Below are 17,320 nucleotides of genomic sequence, written 5' to 3' on the forward strand. Positions count from 1 at the left end.
GCAGAACAGACGCCGAGGATAGCCCGGCTAAGGCCCTTGAGAAAACCTTTCGCGTCAATTTGCAGTGTTTTCACAAATCTACAAGGAACGACGACAATTATGCGCTGTAAGTGAAGATCGTCAGGTCCAGAATGATGGCAAATTGCTTGAGAAGGCGCATCGCGAAAGGAGGAAGCCCCAGCTTTACAAGATGGCTGCTATCGGACATTTAGAAGAGGCTGTGACATTGGCCGAGAATTTTCATGACATGACGGCACTTGTGGAGCTTATGGTCGAGGTTCATGATAAGATCGACCAGAAACATCCCCAGAAAGCAGTGGATCGAGCAATACCCGGTCCGCGCGAAGAAGCTGTGAAGCAATGGCGGTCTAGGATTGACAGCTATTTCACCAGGTACGGCGAACCCTGGGCAGATGCATTTTTTACCCGACAGATAACGGCAGGACAGCCGGCAATGCTGCTGATTATGCGGGAGTACAAGGACGACGTGACCCGATTCCTACGCAAGACGCCTGGTTACGGAAAGCTGTCGTGGATGAACGAAGTGCTGGGTGAGCGCAACTACGACAACGCAGCGAAGATTCTGACGGAGCTCGCGACCCAGCATGAAACCAATCTATGGAGCAAGCGGGTGGAGCTTGCACTGGCAAAATTGTCCACGCTGGCAGCACGAGAGACCCAGACTGGGATGCAGGTGAACCTGAGCTGCTTCGAGGATGAGACAGAGCTGGCAACGATCCAAGAGTCTGTGTATGACAACCTGCCGCACTTGAACGAAGCCATCGACGAAAGCGCGCGATTGCAGATAGCGAATGACCAATTTGCTAATGTTTCCGTGCAGTCGAAACCTGCTCTGCGCGAGACCCTTCAGCGTGCTCTGGCAAAGCTGGTAACTCGTTGTCCGGTACAAGGAGACGAGCTGGCGGACCTTTTGACGCTGATGGACCCGATCCCGGCGGCTGGCCTGCCGGAGGAGAACGAGGTAGCCGGACATGAGTTCAGCCTTGCCCTGCGGGCGCTGAACCTGAGCGGCTCGATTAAGGAAGACGGCGCTTACCGCGAGAACCTGGAGAAGATTGTCTGGCGCCGCTGCATGATCCGGGACGATTGGGAGCGCATCAGCGCCACGGCAGGCAAGACAGATGATGAGGTTGAGGCCGATATCCGCTCTACTGCGCTCTTCAAGACGATAGTGGACTACACAAACGGTGAGTGTCTCCTTATATTTTTGCAAAACAAATGCATCCGCCAGCTAACATATGATTCTTCGTCACAGGGCTTGGCTTCGACGGTGAGTCGAACCACCTTCACCGACCCACCGACATTCTTGACAGAGTGGATGTTCCACATAAGCTGGTCGCCCGGCTGCTCCCCGAGCAACGCGGCCACCTATCGACAGAGCTTGACGACGAGAACAGTCTGCTGAAGCATTACATAGAGAAGGGAAACCTCGAGCATTGGTTCTCATGGATCATAGAGCATGGCGTCCCAGAGATAGAACAAACCTCTTAGCCTTCTCTTTTTCTCTCTACCGTCACCCCTTTCTTTCTTCCTCTCCTTTCTCTTACCATGTACTTCTACCAGCGTGTCGCTTTGATGTATCTACCTACCTTTATGTCACCATGCAACCCAAACTGTTAATTTGAACCCCCTTTTTCCGCCCTGTTGCGACCTTAGCTTCCATCGGTTTCCCTGTGATTATATAATCCAAATATGACGCCACCAAATCTGGGGTAAAAGTGGGTACGTGCTGTTAGCTAATCCGGCAGGCGGTCACGAGCCTTATTTGGGCGACGCAGCGGAAGTATAAAAGGGAGGCAGCAGAGACACTCGGCAGCAGGAGGAACTAGGTTGACATCATCTCCTCTTCTCCCTCTCCTCCCACCAGTACCTACCAATTCCCTCGCTACGACAGCCTCTGCAACAGCCACTACCACAGCTACTCTCACTACTGTCCCCATCACTGCCAGGACCACAGACAGCAATTCATCAGTAGGTAGCATCGTGGTGGCCATTGATCCTGAGGTAGCTAACCCGCACGTCTAGTGACTCGCTCCCACAAGATGAACGACAGGGACCACTCTGCCGCCCACGACGACTCAGCCAGTTTCCAGGAGCATCTCCCTCGCTACTTCGCAAAGTCAGGACACATCGACGCCGACCCCAAGAAGACAAAGAAGGACGGTGGCGGCAAAGGCAACTGGTAAGCTGTCTTCTTCCTCTTCTCCCTCCGGCTTCGTCACCCCCTCACCCCTTAAAACTCAAAGTCAGCCCAGATTGAAGATGGGGCTTCAGGACACGCAACATCATACGATTGATACTTATTTGTCTCCCTTTCCGTATCTAGGGGCCGCTCCGGAGACGAAGTACATGACTACGGATACAAATTCACCAACTCTCGCCGTCGGTCCAACAGCAGCACCCATGGCCTCGCTGACTTCAAGACCAAGTTCGAGACTCACGAGCCCGAACCCGTCTTTGAAGAAGAAACACAGGAGGAGGATGGTCAGATGAATGGTGCTAACCTTGCTCGCACCGATTCCAGCTCCAGCGGAGAGGCTCGAAAGTCGTCATAGACAGAGTGCCGCTTCTCTTCCCCATCATCTCCTTCTGTCTCCCTCCACACTCCTCTGCTTAATGGCGGATCTTTGAGTTGACACGTAAGACATCACCCGCGTTCATAATGTGGCATGACATGTTATGGCATGATCATGGCCTTCCTGTTGATGCCGGTCGGACGATATTTTTCCCGGCTGTCATTACCTATTACTCCATATATCCTAATCTATCGTCTGCATCCTTTAGTTGAAAGCCTCTGAGCGGCCTGTGGCCCTGGCAAATCCAATAAACAACATACGTTTCAAGATCATGACTTTTAGTTTTTCTGACACCAGTACAAGTATTGAACAATGGCAATCGGTAGTTATTGAAATGATAAATCACAAGAATAAGAATTTCAATCATATATTTCTTATTGATAGAAAGGCAGGGAAACATTTTAGATGCTGGTGTGAGTAGGGTGCCATGCTTGTGGCCGTCTCGAAAGATATTCTATAAATATTTAAAATGGAGGAATTGAGAGTGGGTACGAACCGTTCTTTACACGGAAAAGGCTAATAAGGAAGCTGTACATGACCCAGGTCACAGCACTCCAGAGAATTACAGTGACTCGCTGCGACTGAGGGTCCAGTATTCTCGGTGCTTTCATAGCGAGAGCTATGGAGCCAAGGGATAAAACACCATCTAGAGAGGTTTATTAGGAGAAGTACACCAGGTACATTAAATAAGGTGGAGAACTCACAGATAGCAGCTATAATCTGACTTTCCAGGCCGAATTGGGTCTGGAATCCTCCAGCAAAGTAGCTGATTCCCCCCTTACCATCACCAGCAACGTACGGTACCTTGCGGATATGATTGAACATGTGGCCAGTAGTAAAGAGCAAAATCGCAAGGAGGCTCAAGGCTGTCCATAGGTTGCGACTTCGCAAAATTGGCACAACATATTTGGAAGATACAGTGATAAGGGATATGACCGCTAACATCCCTATCAGCATCCCCATCATTCGGGTGTAGTTTATCGGTCGAACAAGCTTTGGTGTTGGGACTCCAGCGAGGTGACGGCTAATCCATAGGTGCATCTGCTCCGCAGTGACAGGACTGGAAAAACATCATTTAGTTCACTGTTTATTCCTTCACTTCCTTTGAATTCACACTCACCTGCTAAAGTCATATCGAGCCGGCTTGTTCCCGGAGCCTGGGCCAGAGGAAGGCGGCAGCAGAATCACGATCGGTGCAGTTTGAAGTTTGAGCTGATAGCAGTTAGTACTGCAATATAACGCCAATAGTGACGTTTCTTTTGCCGTTCAATTACCTGCTGGAATGTGCCTTTCCCATCGAGGAAGTCGAGCGTACCAAAGACCAACTTTGAGTCTCCAAGTTTAGCCTTGCTCCACGTCCGACTGAGGAGTTCCCACTCAGGCTGGAACATCTTGCAGACATCACATCCGAATCGCGAGTCCAGGGCCGTCAAGAGCACAACAGTATGGTAATCTCGAGGAGCCGCGGTGAGTTCATGATAGCTTGCATCGTCCAGAGTTACTGCGCCAGTAGACCTTGACGCAGCCCTGAATTTCGGATATTTATCTCCGCCCTTTGATGAAGCACCCAGGGCAAGCGTAATTGGCCATATTGCGCAAAGAATCAGCGAAAACAACCTCATTCTCGATGTTATTCGGTCGTTTCTGTTTACCAGAGCTCTGAGATGACAGAAAGGTGTCATTTTGAAGCTGGAAGTTGGCAGGTTCATAGTTTACGTAAGCAACACGACCACTCGCTGATAAAAGTTTCATGACCGCGACAACGCAACACTGGAACGACGCCTGAGATGTCAGTTTCATATCTACATTTGTTACAGTAGATTGATAAAAGCATATTGTTTTGGGCTTATATGCATACGTATACACATTTATACAATTTTGTGGCACTATTTTGGTTAAGAACATGGAAGTGGTAAGTTATAACCTCGGACAAACAATCAGAGCTGAAGAACACCTTCTGATGTGAGATTTAGCATCCCTTTGCCGAGCTTGAAGCAAAATTTGAGAAGAGTCTTTATTATACAAGTTTGCTGCTGGCTGATGAAAATGCACGGCTGCCTAGACTGCAATTGCTGCTCTCTGAGCATGATAAAGAGGCCATGAGCAAAGAGCAAGACCAGACAAAACAGCAACTGAAAGATGTACAGACAGAGAACTCGCGGATACGGGAGCATTCAGCCCGTATGCAACATGATATGGAAGAACTACATAAGTCCTTCCAGGCCAAGATCAAGATGATAGATAGCCTGCAGGTCAGTTATCGCTCTATGGAACCTGGTAATAACGTCTTGAAATATTGACATATATGGTAGGCAGAATTGTCTTCTATGCAGTCACTTGCAGCTGAAATGAGTAAACTACGGGCTGAAAATGCATCTCTGGTGCGAGAAGTTTCTAGTATGAAACCAGAGATCACTCGGCTTCGTTCCCAGAACAGCTCTTATCAGACTATACTCTCGGAAAAGCTCTCTTTAGAACGCCAAGTCAGCTCCCTTGAGGTTGAACTCCGCGATACAAAGCGCAACTCAGGAAAAGGGAGGGTCTCCCATATATCGAATAGAACGATCATGAGCCCAGAACACGACGTAAATGTCAACGGCGAGCCTCAAACTCGCAAGTCTTCAACCCATACCTCCAAATCAGATACCCGGGGTGTAATGGTGTCGAAGAAACAGACTACGGTGAAGGTTCAACATTCCAACATGTCTCCTGCTCGCCGCAAGCAGACCGAAACCTCTGTAGATGCATCAGAGAACCCTTCATGCCGCCTATATTTTGGTACGGATGCATCTATAGGGACACCGGGACCGAACCACATGTCAAAGCTACCAACGAAAATATCCGCAGCTCCTGGAGACAAATCAATATTTTCTATTACCCCATTTCTGAACCGTCAAAGTCATGACTTCACGGTAAACTTCACATCCAGCGAAAGTGATAGTGATGGTCTTTCATTCGCGGAGGCCAATCCTTCGAAGATTAAGGAAAGGAGTCTACCGGCATATGAAAACGAGGCCTCCACCACGAATAAACGCAAATCAAATGCCCAGCCGCTAAAGAATCCCCCGAAATCGACCAATATTCCGAAATTCACAAATGGCCCAGCACCGCGGGTTAGCAATCGTCTCCAGAAGCAAAAGGATACGAAAAGACTTGTCCGAAGACGATGGTCTTCCGGATCCCGTCAAAAAGCGACGAATACTTAGGACTATTGGGAGACAAACTACCCCTTGACGAGAACTTTGGGCCCCTACGTACTCTATCCAAGCAGCATTCGCATGTACAGGACCAGAGTGGTATTTTTGCTGATCCAGATGGGAAACGCGTTGAGAATGATCGTCGTAACCGGCGACTTGGCCTGAATAAACCGTTGGAGATCCCGCCATTCTCCCCTTTGAAACGTAACGTACGGCCTAGCTAGTAGATTTACTATCCAGCTGTCGTGATCTTTTAGCGTACATATTCATTCTGATTCATTCTTTTATTGCATTTCTTAGAACATGTCTCCCCAAAATTTGTATCCTTAGGCCATTTAGCTTTGTGAACGAGTTAACTCGTCATTACGTAATCAAGCTCAACTCCATGGTTTAATATCTTCAGAGTTCCAAAGCAACATTTTCAAATACCTTTTCGTCCCAGATTAAACCCTCCTATCCGGAAAATAATATTTGTGGTCTCCACTCATAAGGGCAGATGACTTTGACAGTTCAGGCCCTTGAGTCGGTAACCTACAAACATGGCGTTACTATGGCCTTCCGGCACCTCTACCGCACCGCGTTAAAAACTGTCCAATACTCCAGCCCTTCACGCTACGTTATCCGTTGGGTCCTACGATCTGCCTTTAGAAAAGGGGCTGATGTAGACTTCGATCCGCGCAGAATTATTAATACGCTTCACTTTCTCGAAAACGCGTCTCAGCCTGGAAGCCTTGAGCGCAAGATCCTAAAGACGCTAACGATGGTCCGGTATTGGCAGCAACCACATATAGCTTGCAATTCCCCAATGTAAGGCTATCTAGAGCTATATAAAATTCATTTTGATCCTATCTGCAACTTCGTACTAATGGATGCCATATAGGATTATCGGAAGAATACCTAGACCCCAGTCGATTGGTGCGAGACAGTTTAACAGAACCTTGCACTTGTTAAACGAAAGCATGAACCTTTGTCTCAAGTGAGGTAGCCACAGTTCCGTTTGCCCTCCAGCTTTGTCCTCGGGAAATATATCAGCTAGGTAGTGAAGGCTCCAAACTTGAGGATCCTAAGTACCCGCACTCGCAAGTATCGCGACTCGACCGCCAATACTGCAGCGCCCTGTGGTTACACAATGCTGAGAACATCATAATAATACGATAACAATGGACTGATTCGAATTTATATCACTGCCTCTGCAGCCAATTATTGGACATTTCTCTATATCCTGGAAACGTTGTCTTGCCCTGCTTCGTCAAAAATACATATACTGGTATTGTAGTTACGGGTCGCCCGATAAGCTTTATCACATGATCCTTCTCGATTCAGGTGCACCTTTGGCTCGTGCCTTCGCCCAAACCTTAACTTCTCTTATCGTTCATATCATCGTCCTACAGAAAGACAGCTTCAGCGTCCAGACAGCCATAAACACCGGGTTGCTTTTGCCAGTTCCCTTCATAAGCTGCCGTATATTTAGCCAGTGACTTATCTTACTTCTTTTATATGATCTTATAACTAGAAACTCTTCAACACGCTGTCGCTGTCGGTGTCGGCTCAGCTGAGACTATCTGGGGGCAGCATCCTGTAGGCCACTAGGACTTCAACAGCGTGATAGTGAATGTAAGGCCACAGATTACCATCGAATTATAATGAATTAAATGAATGAACTAATATAAAGGGCGTGAGTCAACTAGAATTCACGACGGATTACATACTCGCCATTCAAATCCGATTACGCCGGAGCCTGAGACCAACCCATAGCCGTGGGCTGTACCATTCTCGACCACGTTGAAATCGTATGGATAGCAGTGGAAATCAAGGTGGAGTTAAGGAAATGCGGTGTTAGAATCGCTGCATTTACAGGATGGACTTGGGCTCCGACTCCCAGGGTCAGCCTGCGAGTAATGGCAACGAGACCACCTCACAAGCTCATCTGGATCAACTTGGATGGGAGGAAAATACCACAAAATATGCGGCAGAAAGTGATAATATAGTCGAAATGCGGAGGCGGATCCATGCTATCTGGAAATTAGATGTTTCAAGCCAGGAAAAAGCCCGGTTGATGCATGGAATCATGACAGAAGGATATTACTCCGCGGTCAAGTCCCGCTCTCCTCCACCCACACCCCAAGGACACGATGCCCCTTGTACTCCAGAGTCATCAAGAAAGCAACGAGCGCTAGGCAATCTTTCGTCTAGCTCAGAGTTGGGCAGTGGCATATCCGGAAGCCCGTATTATCTATCGCAGGAAGACTTGAAACGAACATACTTTTGCAGGTCTGTTAATGATAACCAACCTGCAGATGACCCCTTTATGGACAATATTGAAGAAGCCGCATCCGACGAAGTAGTCGAGCTAGGCTGCATGCACTACAAAAGGAACGTGAAGATCCAATGCTTTACGTGTAAGAAATGGTACCCTTGTCGGTTCTGTCATAATGAGAGCGAATCTCATACCCTTGATCGAAAGAAAACAGAAAACATGCTTTGCATGCTATGTTATTCTCCACAGCCGGCAGGCCAATGGTGCAATTCCTGTGGCGCCCAATCAGCCTTTTATTATTGCTCTATATGTAAACTCTGGGATGATGATGCTGAAAAAAGCATATACCATTGCGGTGATTGTGGAATCTGTCGCCTTGGTCAGGGACTTGGAAAAGATTTTTTCCACTGCCAGGTAATATCTACAAGCCCTCATGGTTTATATTAAGTCATGCTGATTTTTAATAGACTTGCTCTGCCTGTATACCAATTGCGATTCAAAAAACCCACAGATGCATTGAACGCTCAACGAAATGCGATTGTCCAATATGCGGAGAGTTCATGTTCAGCTCACCCAATACGGTCATTTTCATGCGATGTGGCCATAGCATACATCAAAAATGCTTTTCTGAGCATTCTCGCAGTTCATATCGCTGCCCCATTTGTAGCAAGAGTGTTACAAACATGGAGGCTAACTTCAGAAACCTTGATCGGACCATCATGAGCCAGCCAATGCCTCCTGAACTTAAAGATACAAATGCCTTTATATATTGCAACGATTGCCATGCGAAGAGCGTTGTGCCATACCATTGGCTGGGCCTGAAATGTGAAATGTATGCTCTGACATTATCCTAGCTTATTATATATTTGCTGACTAGTGTAGATGTGAGTCATACAACACTATCCAAAGGCAGTTGTTGAACGGTAGTTACAATCCGGCACAACCTACGGAAGGTAGACAGAACTCCATTAGTGGTGGTCAAGGCCTCGCCGTTCCTACACATGGAACTTCCAACGATCACCGTACCGGATCCAGGAATTCTGTCTTCGAGACGCCAGGCCATCATTTCGACGAGGCACCTACTGATAGTGGAGCATCACAGGCCCGTAGCCTTCCTCATACATCTTTTCTTCATAGTTCGAGAGCAGCTCCAAAGTCGCCAGTAGTCACGAACTACTTTGCACTTAGCCGTCAAGAAGACGTAGATAGCTCAACATCCCAATCCAGGGGACCCATGCGACTAACTAGAGGAAGCTTTAGTGGTTTTAATTTCTGGAGCGGTGTAAATATAAAGGAAAGACTCGGGCTAATCGGGAGCAGTGATGCTGAAACCGATCCTGGGAGTGACGGTAGCTCAGACAACCAGGAAACAGAAGATGAGGATGACGAGGACGAGGACGAGGATGAAAGTCCTGACACCATTGATATCTTTGGTCACCGCTAGTTAGCTAGTCATTCTCCAAATATATAACTTTATGGTTAAAACGATAAAGAAACCAGGTAGAAAGAATTTAATATCTAATTTTCAAGGCAAAATGCATACTGCACCTACTATCAATTGAATTCCCCGCCTTGCACAAAGTCTATATTCAATTCATATTAAAATATTACCAGGTTGCGATGCTGCATTCTCCTGTATACACAGGTTGGCCTGTACTCAAAATCCTGCCACACGTTTCTTTTTCTTGGATTTGAGGAGCGGTTTCCTCCTTCCGAATACGCCTTGCTCTCCTTGTGTCATCGTAAAGCCGCCTTCACTTACTTGACTGCTACCTATACCAGAACTGAATGCATTAGTTTCTGGTTGGCTCCCCCACGGCCTAGTTATTGGGATGTCGGCTGAAACACTTCGTTGTGACTGCGCTGCGGATGAAGATTGTCTCCTTTCTTTCCATTTACGCCGTTTAAAATTGTTGTCGTTTTCAGATTGTGAGTTATCGTGTAAGGAGACGGTAGCTTGCCAGTCATACTTGCTGGGGTCACTTCCATTTACCCAGTGTGCGGCCGTGTTGATGGTCTTTTGTGAGATTGGCCTCTGGCAATGGATGCTAGTGTACCGCGCAAGTAAAGCCAGCAGAGGTCCGGTCTGGTTATCATTTAAGCCCCGTGTTCGAAGCGGAGGTGAGGAAACGTCGCCCCCGGACCATTGTGTTAGTTGCTCTTTGAACTTGGAAACACTGTGAGCTTCAGGCTTGACCAGCAAACTTGGCCCAGCTTTCTGGCCGTCATCCGCTTCTTCAGCTCCGAAACGGGATAACATAATACTCGCAATGCAAAGTTCAGAAATCACTTCGCGAATAGCCTGTTCTTTTAACGCCCGGAGACGGTTTGGAATCCCGTCTGGCAAAGGAGCCAACCAGAAACAAATCATGGTGTCGTAAAATTCCATCAAAGAGTAATCATTCCATGTATTTGATTTGATCATTGAGAATTTAGAAGTGGGTGTAAATGGTAGTAGCAAGATATGTAATTGGAACCCAGGTAGCATACGATCCGCAGAATCTGCAAAACCTAGAATGAATTGGTCAAATGCCTTTGCAATATTTTCTGCTTCATCTACCGAAAAGGATGACGGAACGGCTTCTGACCTAGATTACTGTAAGTATGTTAAATCGGAAGAGATGAAATGGGTACTACTAACAGTAAAAGGGAAGTTGAACAGGATGTTAGGGCTGGAATCAGCTCCGCAGTCTGGCCTTTCAGAGCATTCAGCCAGTCTCCGAAACATGTTGTGTTTTCGCTTTCGGTAAAGTTGGCGATTTTCATGTGCTCGAGAATAGGCGTAGCTAATGAATATTGCTGCTGCCATTGTTCTCGCGTTTCATATGTCGGAAGAACGGCCATTGAACCATGTTTCGTTGGCTTGTTCGGTGGGCACATGGGTATCAAAAGCGACTTTTCCCCGTCCTGTACGACAAAATCAGATTCATCAGCAAGCTTCGCGTGGTGTTTAGCAGGCCTTTTCTTCCTGCCAACTGAGATGGGAATAATGTCCGGTAATATCTCTTGATTCGGTACTGTGGCTAGATATATGCATTCAACTAGCCTTCCATCTATTAATTGTCCTATAAATGCAACTGATTTCGGTGAGTCGATGCTGTCATCATCCAAAGATGAATCAGGATTCCTGTTATCTTGGAAAGATATACTAGAAAAGTTTACTGTATTATGAGATGTTTTCATTCCACATGCTGCATGTTCGCTTTTGACCTTGGGCAGATGAAGAATCCTTGTATCACATATGGACACCGGGTAGGACGGCTCGTCAGATGAAAGTACCTGGACAGTCGTAGCAAGCAGATTCAGACGGGAATGTAGCATTATGAAAAGGTCTAATCAAAATTAGTGTGATGAAGTCCACAGAACGCTTTAAGGCATATTTACCTGTTTCCACGGATATCGGGGTTAACCGGAGACTTATATCTTCTGGGTCTCGGAAATGTCTCCAAGAAAGCAGAATAGATGCAGTGCGAGAATTGTCGCTTTGGCTAAGATAAGAGTCGTCAGGAAGCGGAACATATACCCAAATAATTCTCAGCGTTGTGAGGATAAATACGTGGGAAGGTGTTTTTGGGCTTCGTAGGACATCAAGAATCCACTCGGAATGAAGCTCGAGGCCAAGACTAAGCTCCTCCTGTTCTGGTGGACGCACATCCATACGACAGATATAAACGTTGCGTCTATCACAAACTAACAACTGGTGGATGGTGCAGACCCATAATATTGCACCCCAACCGTCATAGTGATCAATTGGCTTAGAACTTTTCTCAAATTCAGGGAGTCGTATGGAGCCGTTTGGTCCACGTTCAGCATACCAGCCAGCTTTTCGCTGCTGTCTGCGTTGCAAATCCCAAACGCTCCAATTTCCTGCACGGTCAATCACGGCGATTTGCCGCTGATACCAAGGGTTGAAAGTTACAGCAGCGTGGGGATAGCCACCTGTCAGGTCGCATGGTATATTGACAAGGGGATTTGGGTCTATATGTGACAATAGACATGACTCCGCGTAACTATTATCGTTTAAGTTCACCGGGACCGGATTACGGTGGTAAATCGGGCTAAATATTGTAGTGGAATAGGAGAGCCTGGCTGCAAAGCATTTGTTTGGCTCTTGGATCGATTCTGAAGATAGTACCTGCTTCACAGGGCCACCGGGCACGTTCCACCAAACAGACTGGTCGTCATCAATGTTGGATGCGGCAATTGGGAATAGGGTGTTACGGCTGAAGTCGCATGGGCGTAGAGCAAGGGACGAACTTTGACCCCCTGTTGAGAATACCATTATTGGAATTGTTTGACATGCTATACGGTCGTCCGCCATATGCTCAATCTCCCCAAACGCTAGACACTCATGACTACTTGACTCGAAACGAGAGGAAGCAGAAATAATAGCTCGTGAGGTTGCCTCTTCTAGAACCATATTTGAAAGCCCATGAGTTAGTTCTGGGTATAAATTTAATAGCAGCTGCTCTGTTCTCTTCGTCACGGCGTTTGCATTTCTTGGCTCCCCAGAAAGGCCTGGATTTGTGCCATGGGAGATTATAATTGTTTCACCCGCAAGTTTGAAGACAAAGCCTAGTAATATACGTTAGCAGGCAGGCCCTGCCTGAGGGGTTCTACCTACAAGCCGTACCTTGATTAGGCGCCCGCGAGAATCTCCATTCCCGTAGCTCCTCGACGTAAGTTGCTCTTCCCAGGTGGCCGAGAGACACCTCATTTTTCAAATGATCAGCCATCTGGTTGTATAGTTACTGTATATGTATACAGTGCAATGGTAAGGCAGTATAAAGACATATCTAAACAATTCCATGTAAAAGGCCTTGCGGCTTTAGGCACAACACATTGATTATACTGTTAGGTTGCCTTCAAGATGTCGAGGCCGTCTCAATCCAAGAAAGAACCTTAACCAGAGAGAAGGAAAAGGACCTTCTGATAGGTTCCTACCAAGCTGCTTACCTAAAAACCTTATCTTCACGGACTTATGAAAAGCCATTTCCGAGAGCTTAATTGACCTGTGGGGTCCATTTCATCCGCTAGTCCACTTTTGGCTTCAACCTTGTGTTTATATCTTCAACATACGCGATAACATCCAGGAACTCAACGGATTACTCCCGGCGAAGTCGAAGTCGGATACAAATAAAGGCGCTCAACAACTATTCAAGATGGCGGCTTTTGATCCCTACTCCTCAACTGCTCGACCTCCACTTACAACGGCCGACGCGCCGTCAATGGCTGATCAACTCCCAAGCCTGAATTTCCGATTCGAGGAGCTTCGTTCGAGGATGTCACAGTTTTCCCAAAAATTCGACTCCTTCATCGAAAGAGGAAGAAAACAAGTGTTGGAAGAAAGGAACCAGTTTTATATTGATCTCGCGGAACTTCAAGGTTTGCACCCACACTGATATTAGGTGGTTTGGATTGCTATTCTAACTGCGGCTTTGTATACGCAGAGGACCAGCGGATGAAAGAGAAGGATATCGAGATTCTCAATTTAAAGCTTCAGACACATCGTCAAACCCTTCAAAAGGAGAGTGCGGAGGCTGCGGAGATGCATGCAGCTATATCTCAAATCAGCCAACAGCGCGATTCTCGGTCAGCTATTCGTGACAGGCTCCAGCAGCAAATAAACGAAACACAACGAAGCATAAATCAAAGACTAGAAGCACAAAGGGCGCATGCCAAGCAACTGGAACTACAATCCCGCCAGAACGTACCAGAGCTAGAATTTTGGCAAGACCTGCTGTGTTTGCGGATCGAAGGGGCTGGAAGAGAAGACCGGCTGAAGATCATCTATACACACCTTTTAGAAAAGGACTGGGAGAGAGAAGCTTGGTTTGAACTTGGAACCGCAGGCCATGAATATGAGGTTCTTCACTGTCGGCCTAAGCTCGATAAATCCGCTATTACCGAAGTTGTTAAAATCGTGAATGATGACAGAGACTTTGGTGCTTTCCTCAAGAGAATGCGGAGACTTTTTGTTGCAGCTTTGAATTAAAAAGCATGTTAATGAGTCATGCCTATCTAGTGAGATAACGATAAAAATATATACGATTCTGCCATCTTGCTATCTGTATAATTTGCATAAGGATACTACAGTCTTCCTTCGAAACAATGCATGGTTATGGACATCACAGAAGACAGTGGCGTCATACCATAAATCGAACAATTGCTTAGCTACTGTTAGCTTCTCGGTATAATGCAATGCTCTGGCTGGCACCTGCTGCCGCGAACCGTTCTGCCTTTCCCACCTTCGGCAGCCATTTAACGCTCCATATAGCCTTGTCAGATTCCGAGAGCGTCGCAACACAGGCCTTCCGCTCAATTGACCACACTTTAACTTTGCCGTCAAACGAACTAGTCGAAGTGTCAATAAATCTGATGCTATATTATTACCAATACTACTCACCCGCTTAGGAGGTATTCGCCAGAGTCGTTCCAGTCTAAGGAGGTAACCCACGCGGCATGGCCGATCAGTGTTGCAAACTGCTCCCCAGAGCTTGTTTCATAAATCATAATCATTGTAGAGTCCCCAGCAGCAGCCAGTAACTTTCCTCCGGGAGAAAACGATACCGCTCTAACGGGTGCGGCAAGACCTAGGCTCATCAGTTTGTGTTGATCTCTGCAGGCAAGGCGTAGGAAAATTACCTGATAACGAGAACGGCATCCTTCCTTCTGCGAGGTCAAAAACGTAAACGCTCCCGCTTTGATGGCCTGACGCGATCAAACGCCCATCCGGTGACTTTTCCAGGGATATAAGCAAAGTATGAATTGGAGGGAGGAGCGGGATTATATTACCAAATCAACACACATGCCAAAGCTCCCTCTCGTCTCAAAATTCCATACCTCCTCTATGTTATTTTGAAGGTCCCAGACCTTGATACGGCCATCATGGGTGGTGCCGGCAAGGTACCTCGCATCTGAGGACAGAGAAATGGCCCATATATCTTTTACCTTGCCATTATCTGTATGAAATTAGCCTGATTGTACGTGGTTATTTCTATGAAAGTATTGCCTACCTTTGAGGTCTTCATTCCACATCCCATCCTCGAAACGCCATAGCTTTACCTCTCCTCCAAAGCCAACACTGGCCGCATAACAGCCAGACCCTTTTGCCGTGGTGAGATGATGACAACCAATCTTGTGGGCTGCTGAGAGAGATTGGGCTATGCCAAATCCTTCTTCGTTGGCCAAATGGGCCTTGAGCGAGGAGGCGCCCGAGGCTGATAAGATCTGGGTAGGGGTCACAGCGAGAGAAAATATTTCAGATATGTGCGCTATTCCATGTTAGAAAATGCAGACTCTCCTTCGTAAGTACCATAGCGAGTACGCACCATTCTCTATTGTGTGCAGACTTAGTATTTGCTTGGACTGTTTTATGCAGACAGTTAGCATCAGGTAGATGTAGGTAGAAACATCAAACCCGTCCCACTTGCCATCTTGTCTGTTAAGTTATTTGAGGGTATTTCTTAATGTAGCTTCTCAGGCTGTCTATCTTGTATGGAAAGTGTTTGCTGTGGGTAATGTTGGGAGCACGAAGCATTGATAAGTAGTCCATAAACCCTGAACCTGTATCTATCCTAAATGCAAAATAAGTAATAGAATTTCTTGAACGCTCCGAAATAGCTCCACATTTGAGAGGGCTGCTACATATCACCACCTCACACTACAAATACATAAGTTACATGGATTTGAATATACTACACGGCACTTTAAGCTCCTTGTCATAAAATCTCTGTAAAATACCAGGTAAGAAAGCTGGTTTCCCTTCCATCAGGTAAAGACGCAAAAGACCAGAGTGTAGCTGCAGAAAGGAAAGTATATGGTAAAGGATAACCAAAACGCCCGCTTTTTCTTGTAGTAAAGCCTTGCCTTGCCCCGAACGGTGCACCCAATGGTTGTGATAAGAAATAACAGTAATCACGTAAATCAGCCGGTTTAAAAAGAAAATGGGTTTTATATGTTGGGAGTAGCACTCTGAGAGTTCCACTGTCTCTTGACCTCTGTTCAACTCAATTAGCACTGAACTAGCGCTAGAATAGCAATTATCAGGAGTGCAACTGCAGAGACGTACGGGCAACGCAATGAGGACAGAGCAAATGAGCTCGTTTGGTATTCCCGCACGCCGGACATGTGTTGAGGCTGATGTTATCCTTCAAGGCCTTTCCAGCCATCTGTCTGTGTCGTTTCTTCATGTGCGAGGTCTTCTTCTTGGGCACGGCGCGGAGGATCGACTCCCAGATATCTGACAGCAGGGACGGCAGCACGGCAGCGACTGCGTATCGGGATGCATGGTATTTCGCAGCGAGAGAGCCAGTTATCGAACTGCTGGCGGTTGTGTATATACCGAGCGTTCGAGTCAAGGCGGTCGGGGAGAGGAGTCCCGCGGAGGGGCCAGCGAGTCGGAGAGCGGCCATCCTGCGTGGCAGCTGTGAGTATCGGTCTTCTCTCTACCAAACGTCAGCTTCGGCTTCGACTTCGCCTTCAACTTGCATTCCAACGTCGACATCGCAGCATCACCATCGAAGAAAAAAAGAGTCACGAAAAGCACGACAGCCGCTGATTGGCCTAAGCCACCGCGCTAGCCCGCAACCGGCCTAGCGCCCAACTTGCCCCTGACGTCCCGGTACAGAAAAAAAAAAAAACCAGCAAGACCAAAGTTCGCTTCTTAGCTTCGCGCGCAAACGATCATCTCCTCCTGGCTCCGGCACAGCGACCTAAGAAAGGGGGCTGCACAAGTTCGAAGTTCTTCTTCCTCTCCTGCGTCTGCTTCTCTCTCGACCTCGCAACCACCCTCTCTGACAGCTGCTGCAGAGCTACGAGTCTTGCCAATCGCTCAACGTACCCTTCCTCTCCGTCGCCAGATTACTTCGAGACCGTTTCAACCCATAATAATTAACAGCAACGATGGCCGCCGCTGCCTCTCCCACCGACACAGTCTTCCCCAGAAGCCATGTCGGTTTCGACAGCATCACCTCGCAGATCGAGAAGAAGCTGCTGAAGCGTGGCTTTCAGTTCAACGTCATCTGCGTTGGTATGTTAGATCTCATATCGCTGTTCTATATAACTACCGTTTCACCCCTGTTTTCCTGAGATCGATCCGGGTCTAACGTAGATGTTCTTGTCTCATACATACAGGACAGACTGGTCTAGGAAAATCGACCTTGATCAACACCATCTTCGCCTCTCACGCTCATTGACTCAAAGGGTCGTCGCACCAGACGAGCCTGTCCGCTCGACCACGGAGATTCAGACTGTGTCACACAGTACGT

At 47.2% G+C, this 17,320-nt stretch overlaps 11 protein-coding genes across 11 annotated transcripts in view; 7 read left to right on the forward strand and 4 right to left on the reverse strand.

Moving 5' to 3' along the window:
- Positions 1 to 190: 190 nt before the first annotated feature.
- On the forward strand, positions 191 to 1,426 carry TERG_12169 (uncharacterized protein; the record flags this gene model as incomplete). Its single annotated transcript, XM_047751167.1, has 1 exon — positions 191 to 1,426. The coding sequence occupies one exon, from the start codon at positions 191 to 193 to the stop codon at positions 1,424 to 1,426; it is 1,236 nt and encodes a 411-aa protein (XP_047606368.1).
- Positions 1,427 to 2,063: 637 nt separating this feature from the next.
- TERG_04666 (uncharacterized protein) lies at positions 2,064 to 2,576 on the forward strand (the record flags this gene model as incomplete). Its single annotated transcript, XM_003235562.1, has 2 exons — positions 2,064 to 2,203; positions 2,348 to 2,576. 2 exons carry the CDS (start codon positions 2,064 to 2,066, stop codon positions 2,574 to 2,576), a joined length of 369 nt encoding a protein of 122 aa, XP_003235610.1.
- A 485-nt stretch (positions 2,577 to 3,061) lies between these two features.
- On the reverse strand, positions 3,062 to 4,219 carry TERG_04667 (uncharacterized protein; the record flags this gene model as incomplete). Its single annotated transcript, XM_003235563.1, has 4 exons — positions 3,062 to 3,243; positions 3,302 to 3,657; positions 3,718 to 3,809; positions 3,872 to 4,219. The coding sequence occupies 4 exons, from the start codon at positions 4,217 to 4,219 to the stop codon at positions 3,062 to 3,064; spliced, it is 978 nt and encodes a 325-aa protein (XP_003235611.1).
- A 705-nt stretch (positions 4,220 to 4,924) lies between these two features.
- On the forward strand, positions 4,925 to 5,803 carry TERG_04668 (uncharacterized protein; the record flags this gene model as incomplete). Its single annotated transcript, XM_003235564.2, has 1 exon — positions 4,925 to 5,803. The coding sequence occupies one exon, from the start codon at positions 4,925 to 4,927 to the stop codon at positions 5,801 to 5,803; it is 879 nt and encodes a 292-aa protein (XP_003235612.2).
- A 487-nt stretch (positions 5,804 to 6,290) lies between these two features.
- On the forward strand, positions 6,291 to 6,774 carry TERG_04669 (uncharacterized protein; the record flags this gene model as incomplete). The annotated part of the gene is made up of 2 exons (XM_003235565.1): positions 6,291 to 6,601; positions 6,675 to 6,774. The coding sequence occupies 2 exons, from the start codon at positions 6,291 to 6,293 to the stop codon at positions 6,772 to 6,774; spliced, it is 411 nt and encodes a 136-aa protein (XP_003235613.1).
- Positions 6,775 to 7,652: 878 nt separating this feature from the next.
- Positions 7,653 to 9,495, forward strand: TERG_04670 (uncharacterized protein; the record flags this gene model as incomplete). The annotated part of the gene is made up of 3 exons (XM_003235566.1): positions 7,653 to 8,465; positions 8,519 to 8,883; positions 8,934 to 9,495. The coding sequence occupies 3 exons, from the start codon at positions 7,653 to 7,655 to the stop codon at positions 9,493 to 9,495; spliced, it is 1,740 nt and encodes a 579-aa protein (XP_003235614.1).
- A 1,821-nt stretch (positions 9,496 to 11,316) lies between these two features.
- On the reverse strand, positions 11,317 to 12,471 carry TERG_04671 (uncharacterized protein; the record flags this gene model as incomplete). Its single annotated transcript, XM_047748301.1, has 1 exon — positions 11,317 to 12,471. One exon carries the CDS (start codon positions 12,469 to 12,471, stop codon positions 11,317 to 11,319), a length of 1,155 nt encoding a protein of 384 aa, XP_047604279.1.
- Positions 12,472 to 13,213: 742 nt separating this feature from the next.
- On the forward strand, positions 13,214 to 14,046 carry TERG_04672 (uncharacterized protein; the record flags this gene model as incomplete). The annotated part of the gene is made up of 2 exons (XM_003235568.1): positions 13,214 to 13,436; positions 13,502 to 14,046. The coding sequence occupies 2 exons, from the start codon at positions 13,214 to 13,216 to the stop codon at positions 14,044 to 14,046; spliced, it is 768 nt and encodes a 255-aa protein (XP_003235616.1).
- A 175-nt stretch (positions 14,047 to 14,221) lies between these two features.
- Positions 14,222 to 15,487, reverse strand: TERG_12170 (uncharacterized protein; the record flags this gene model as incomplete). The annotated part of the gene is made up of 7 exons (XM_047751168.1): positions 14,222 to 14,405; positions 14,458 to 14,644; positions 14,697 to 14,790; positions 14,847 to 15,013; positions 15,068 to 15,325; positions 15,383 to 15,388; positions 15,472 to 15,487. 7 exons carry the CDS (start codon positions 15,485 to 15,487, stop codon positions 14,222 to 14,224), a joined length of 912 nt encoding a protein of 303 aa, XP_047606369.1.
- A 517-nt stretch (positions 15,488 to 16,004) lies between these two features.
- TERG_12171 (ribosomal protein L32) lies at positions 16,005 to 16,465 on the reverse strand (the record flags this gene model as incomplete). The annotated part of the gene is made up of 2 exons (XM_047751169.1): positions 16,005 to 16,051; positions 16,123 to 16,465. The coding sequence occupies 2 exons, from the start codon at positions 16,463 to 16,465 to the stop codon at positions 16,005 to 16,007; spliced, it is 390 nt and encodes a 129-aa protein (XP_047606370.1).
- A 490-nt stretch (positions 16,466 to 16,955) lies between these two features.
- The window catches only part of TERG_04676 (uncharacterized protein), a gene marked incomplete at both ends in the record, with an annotated part of 4,794 nt that continues 4,429 nt past the window's right edge, over positions 16,956 to 17,320 (forward strand). Inside the window, 2 exons of the mRNA XM_047748302.1 lie at positions 16,956 to 17,082; positions 17,192 to 17,314. Of these exons, the coding sequence (XP_047604280.1) occupies positions 16,956 to 17,082; positions 17,192 to 17,314 (250 nt within the window). The remainder of the gene's footprint in view (positions 17,083 to 17,191; positions 17,315 to 17,320) is intronic.

The sequence above is a fragment of the Trichophyton rubrum genome (assembly GCF_000151425.1).
Source record: "Trichophyton rubrum CBS 118892 genomic scaffold supercont2.4, whole genome shotgun sequence".
NCBI classification, from domain to species: domain Eukaryota; kingdom Fungi; phylum Ascomycota; class Eurotiomycetes; order Onygenales; family Arthrodermataceae; genus Trichophyton; species Trichophyton rubrum.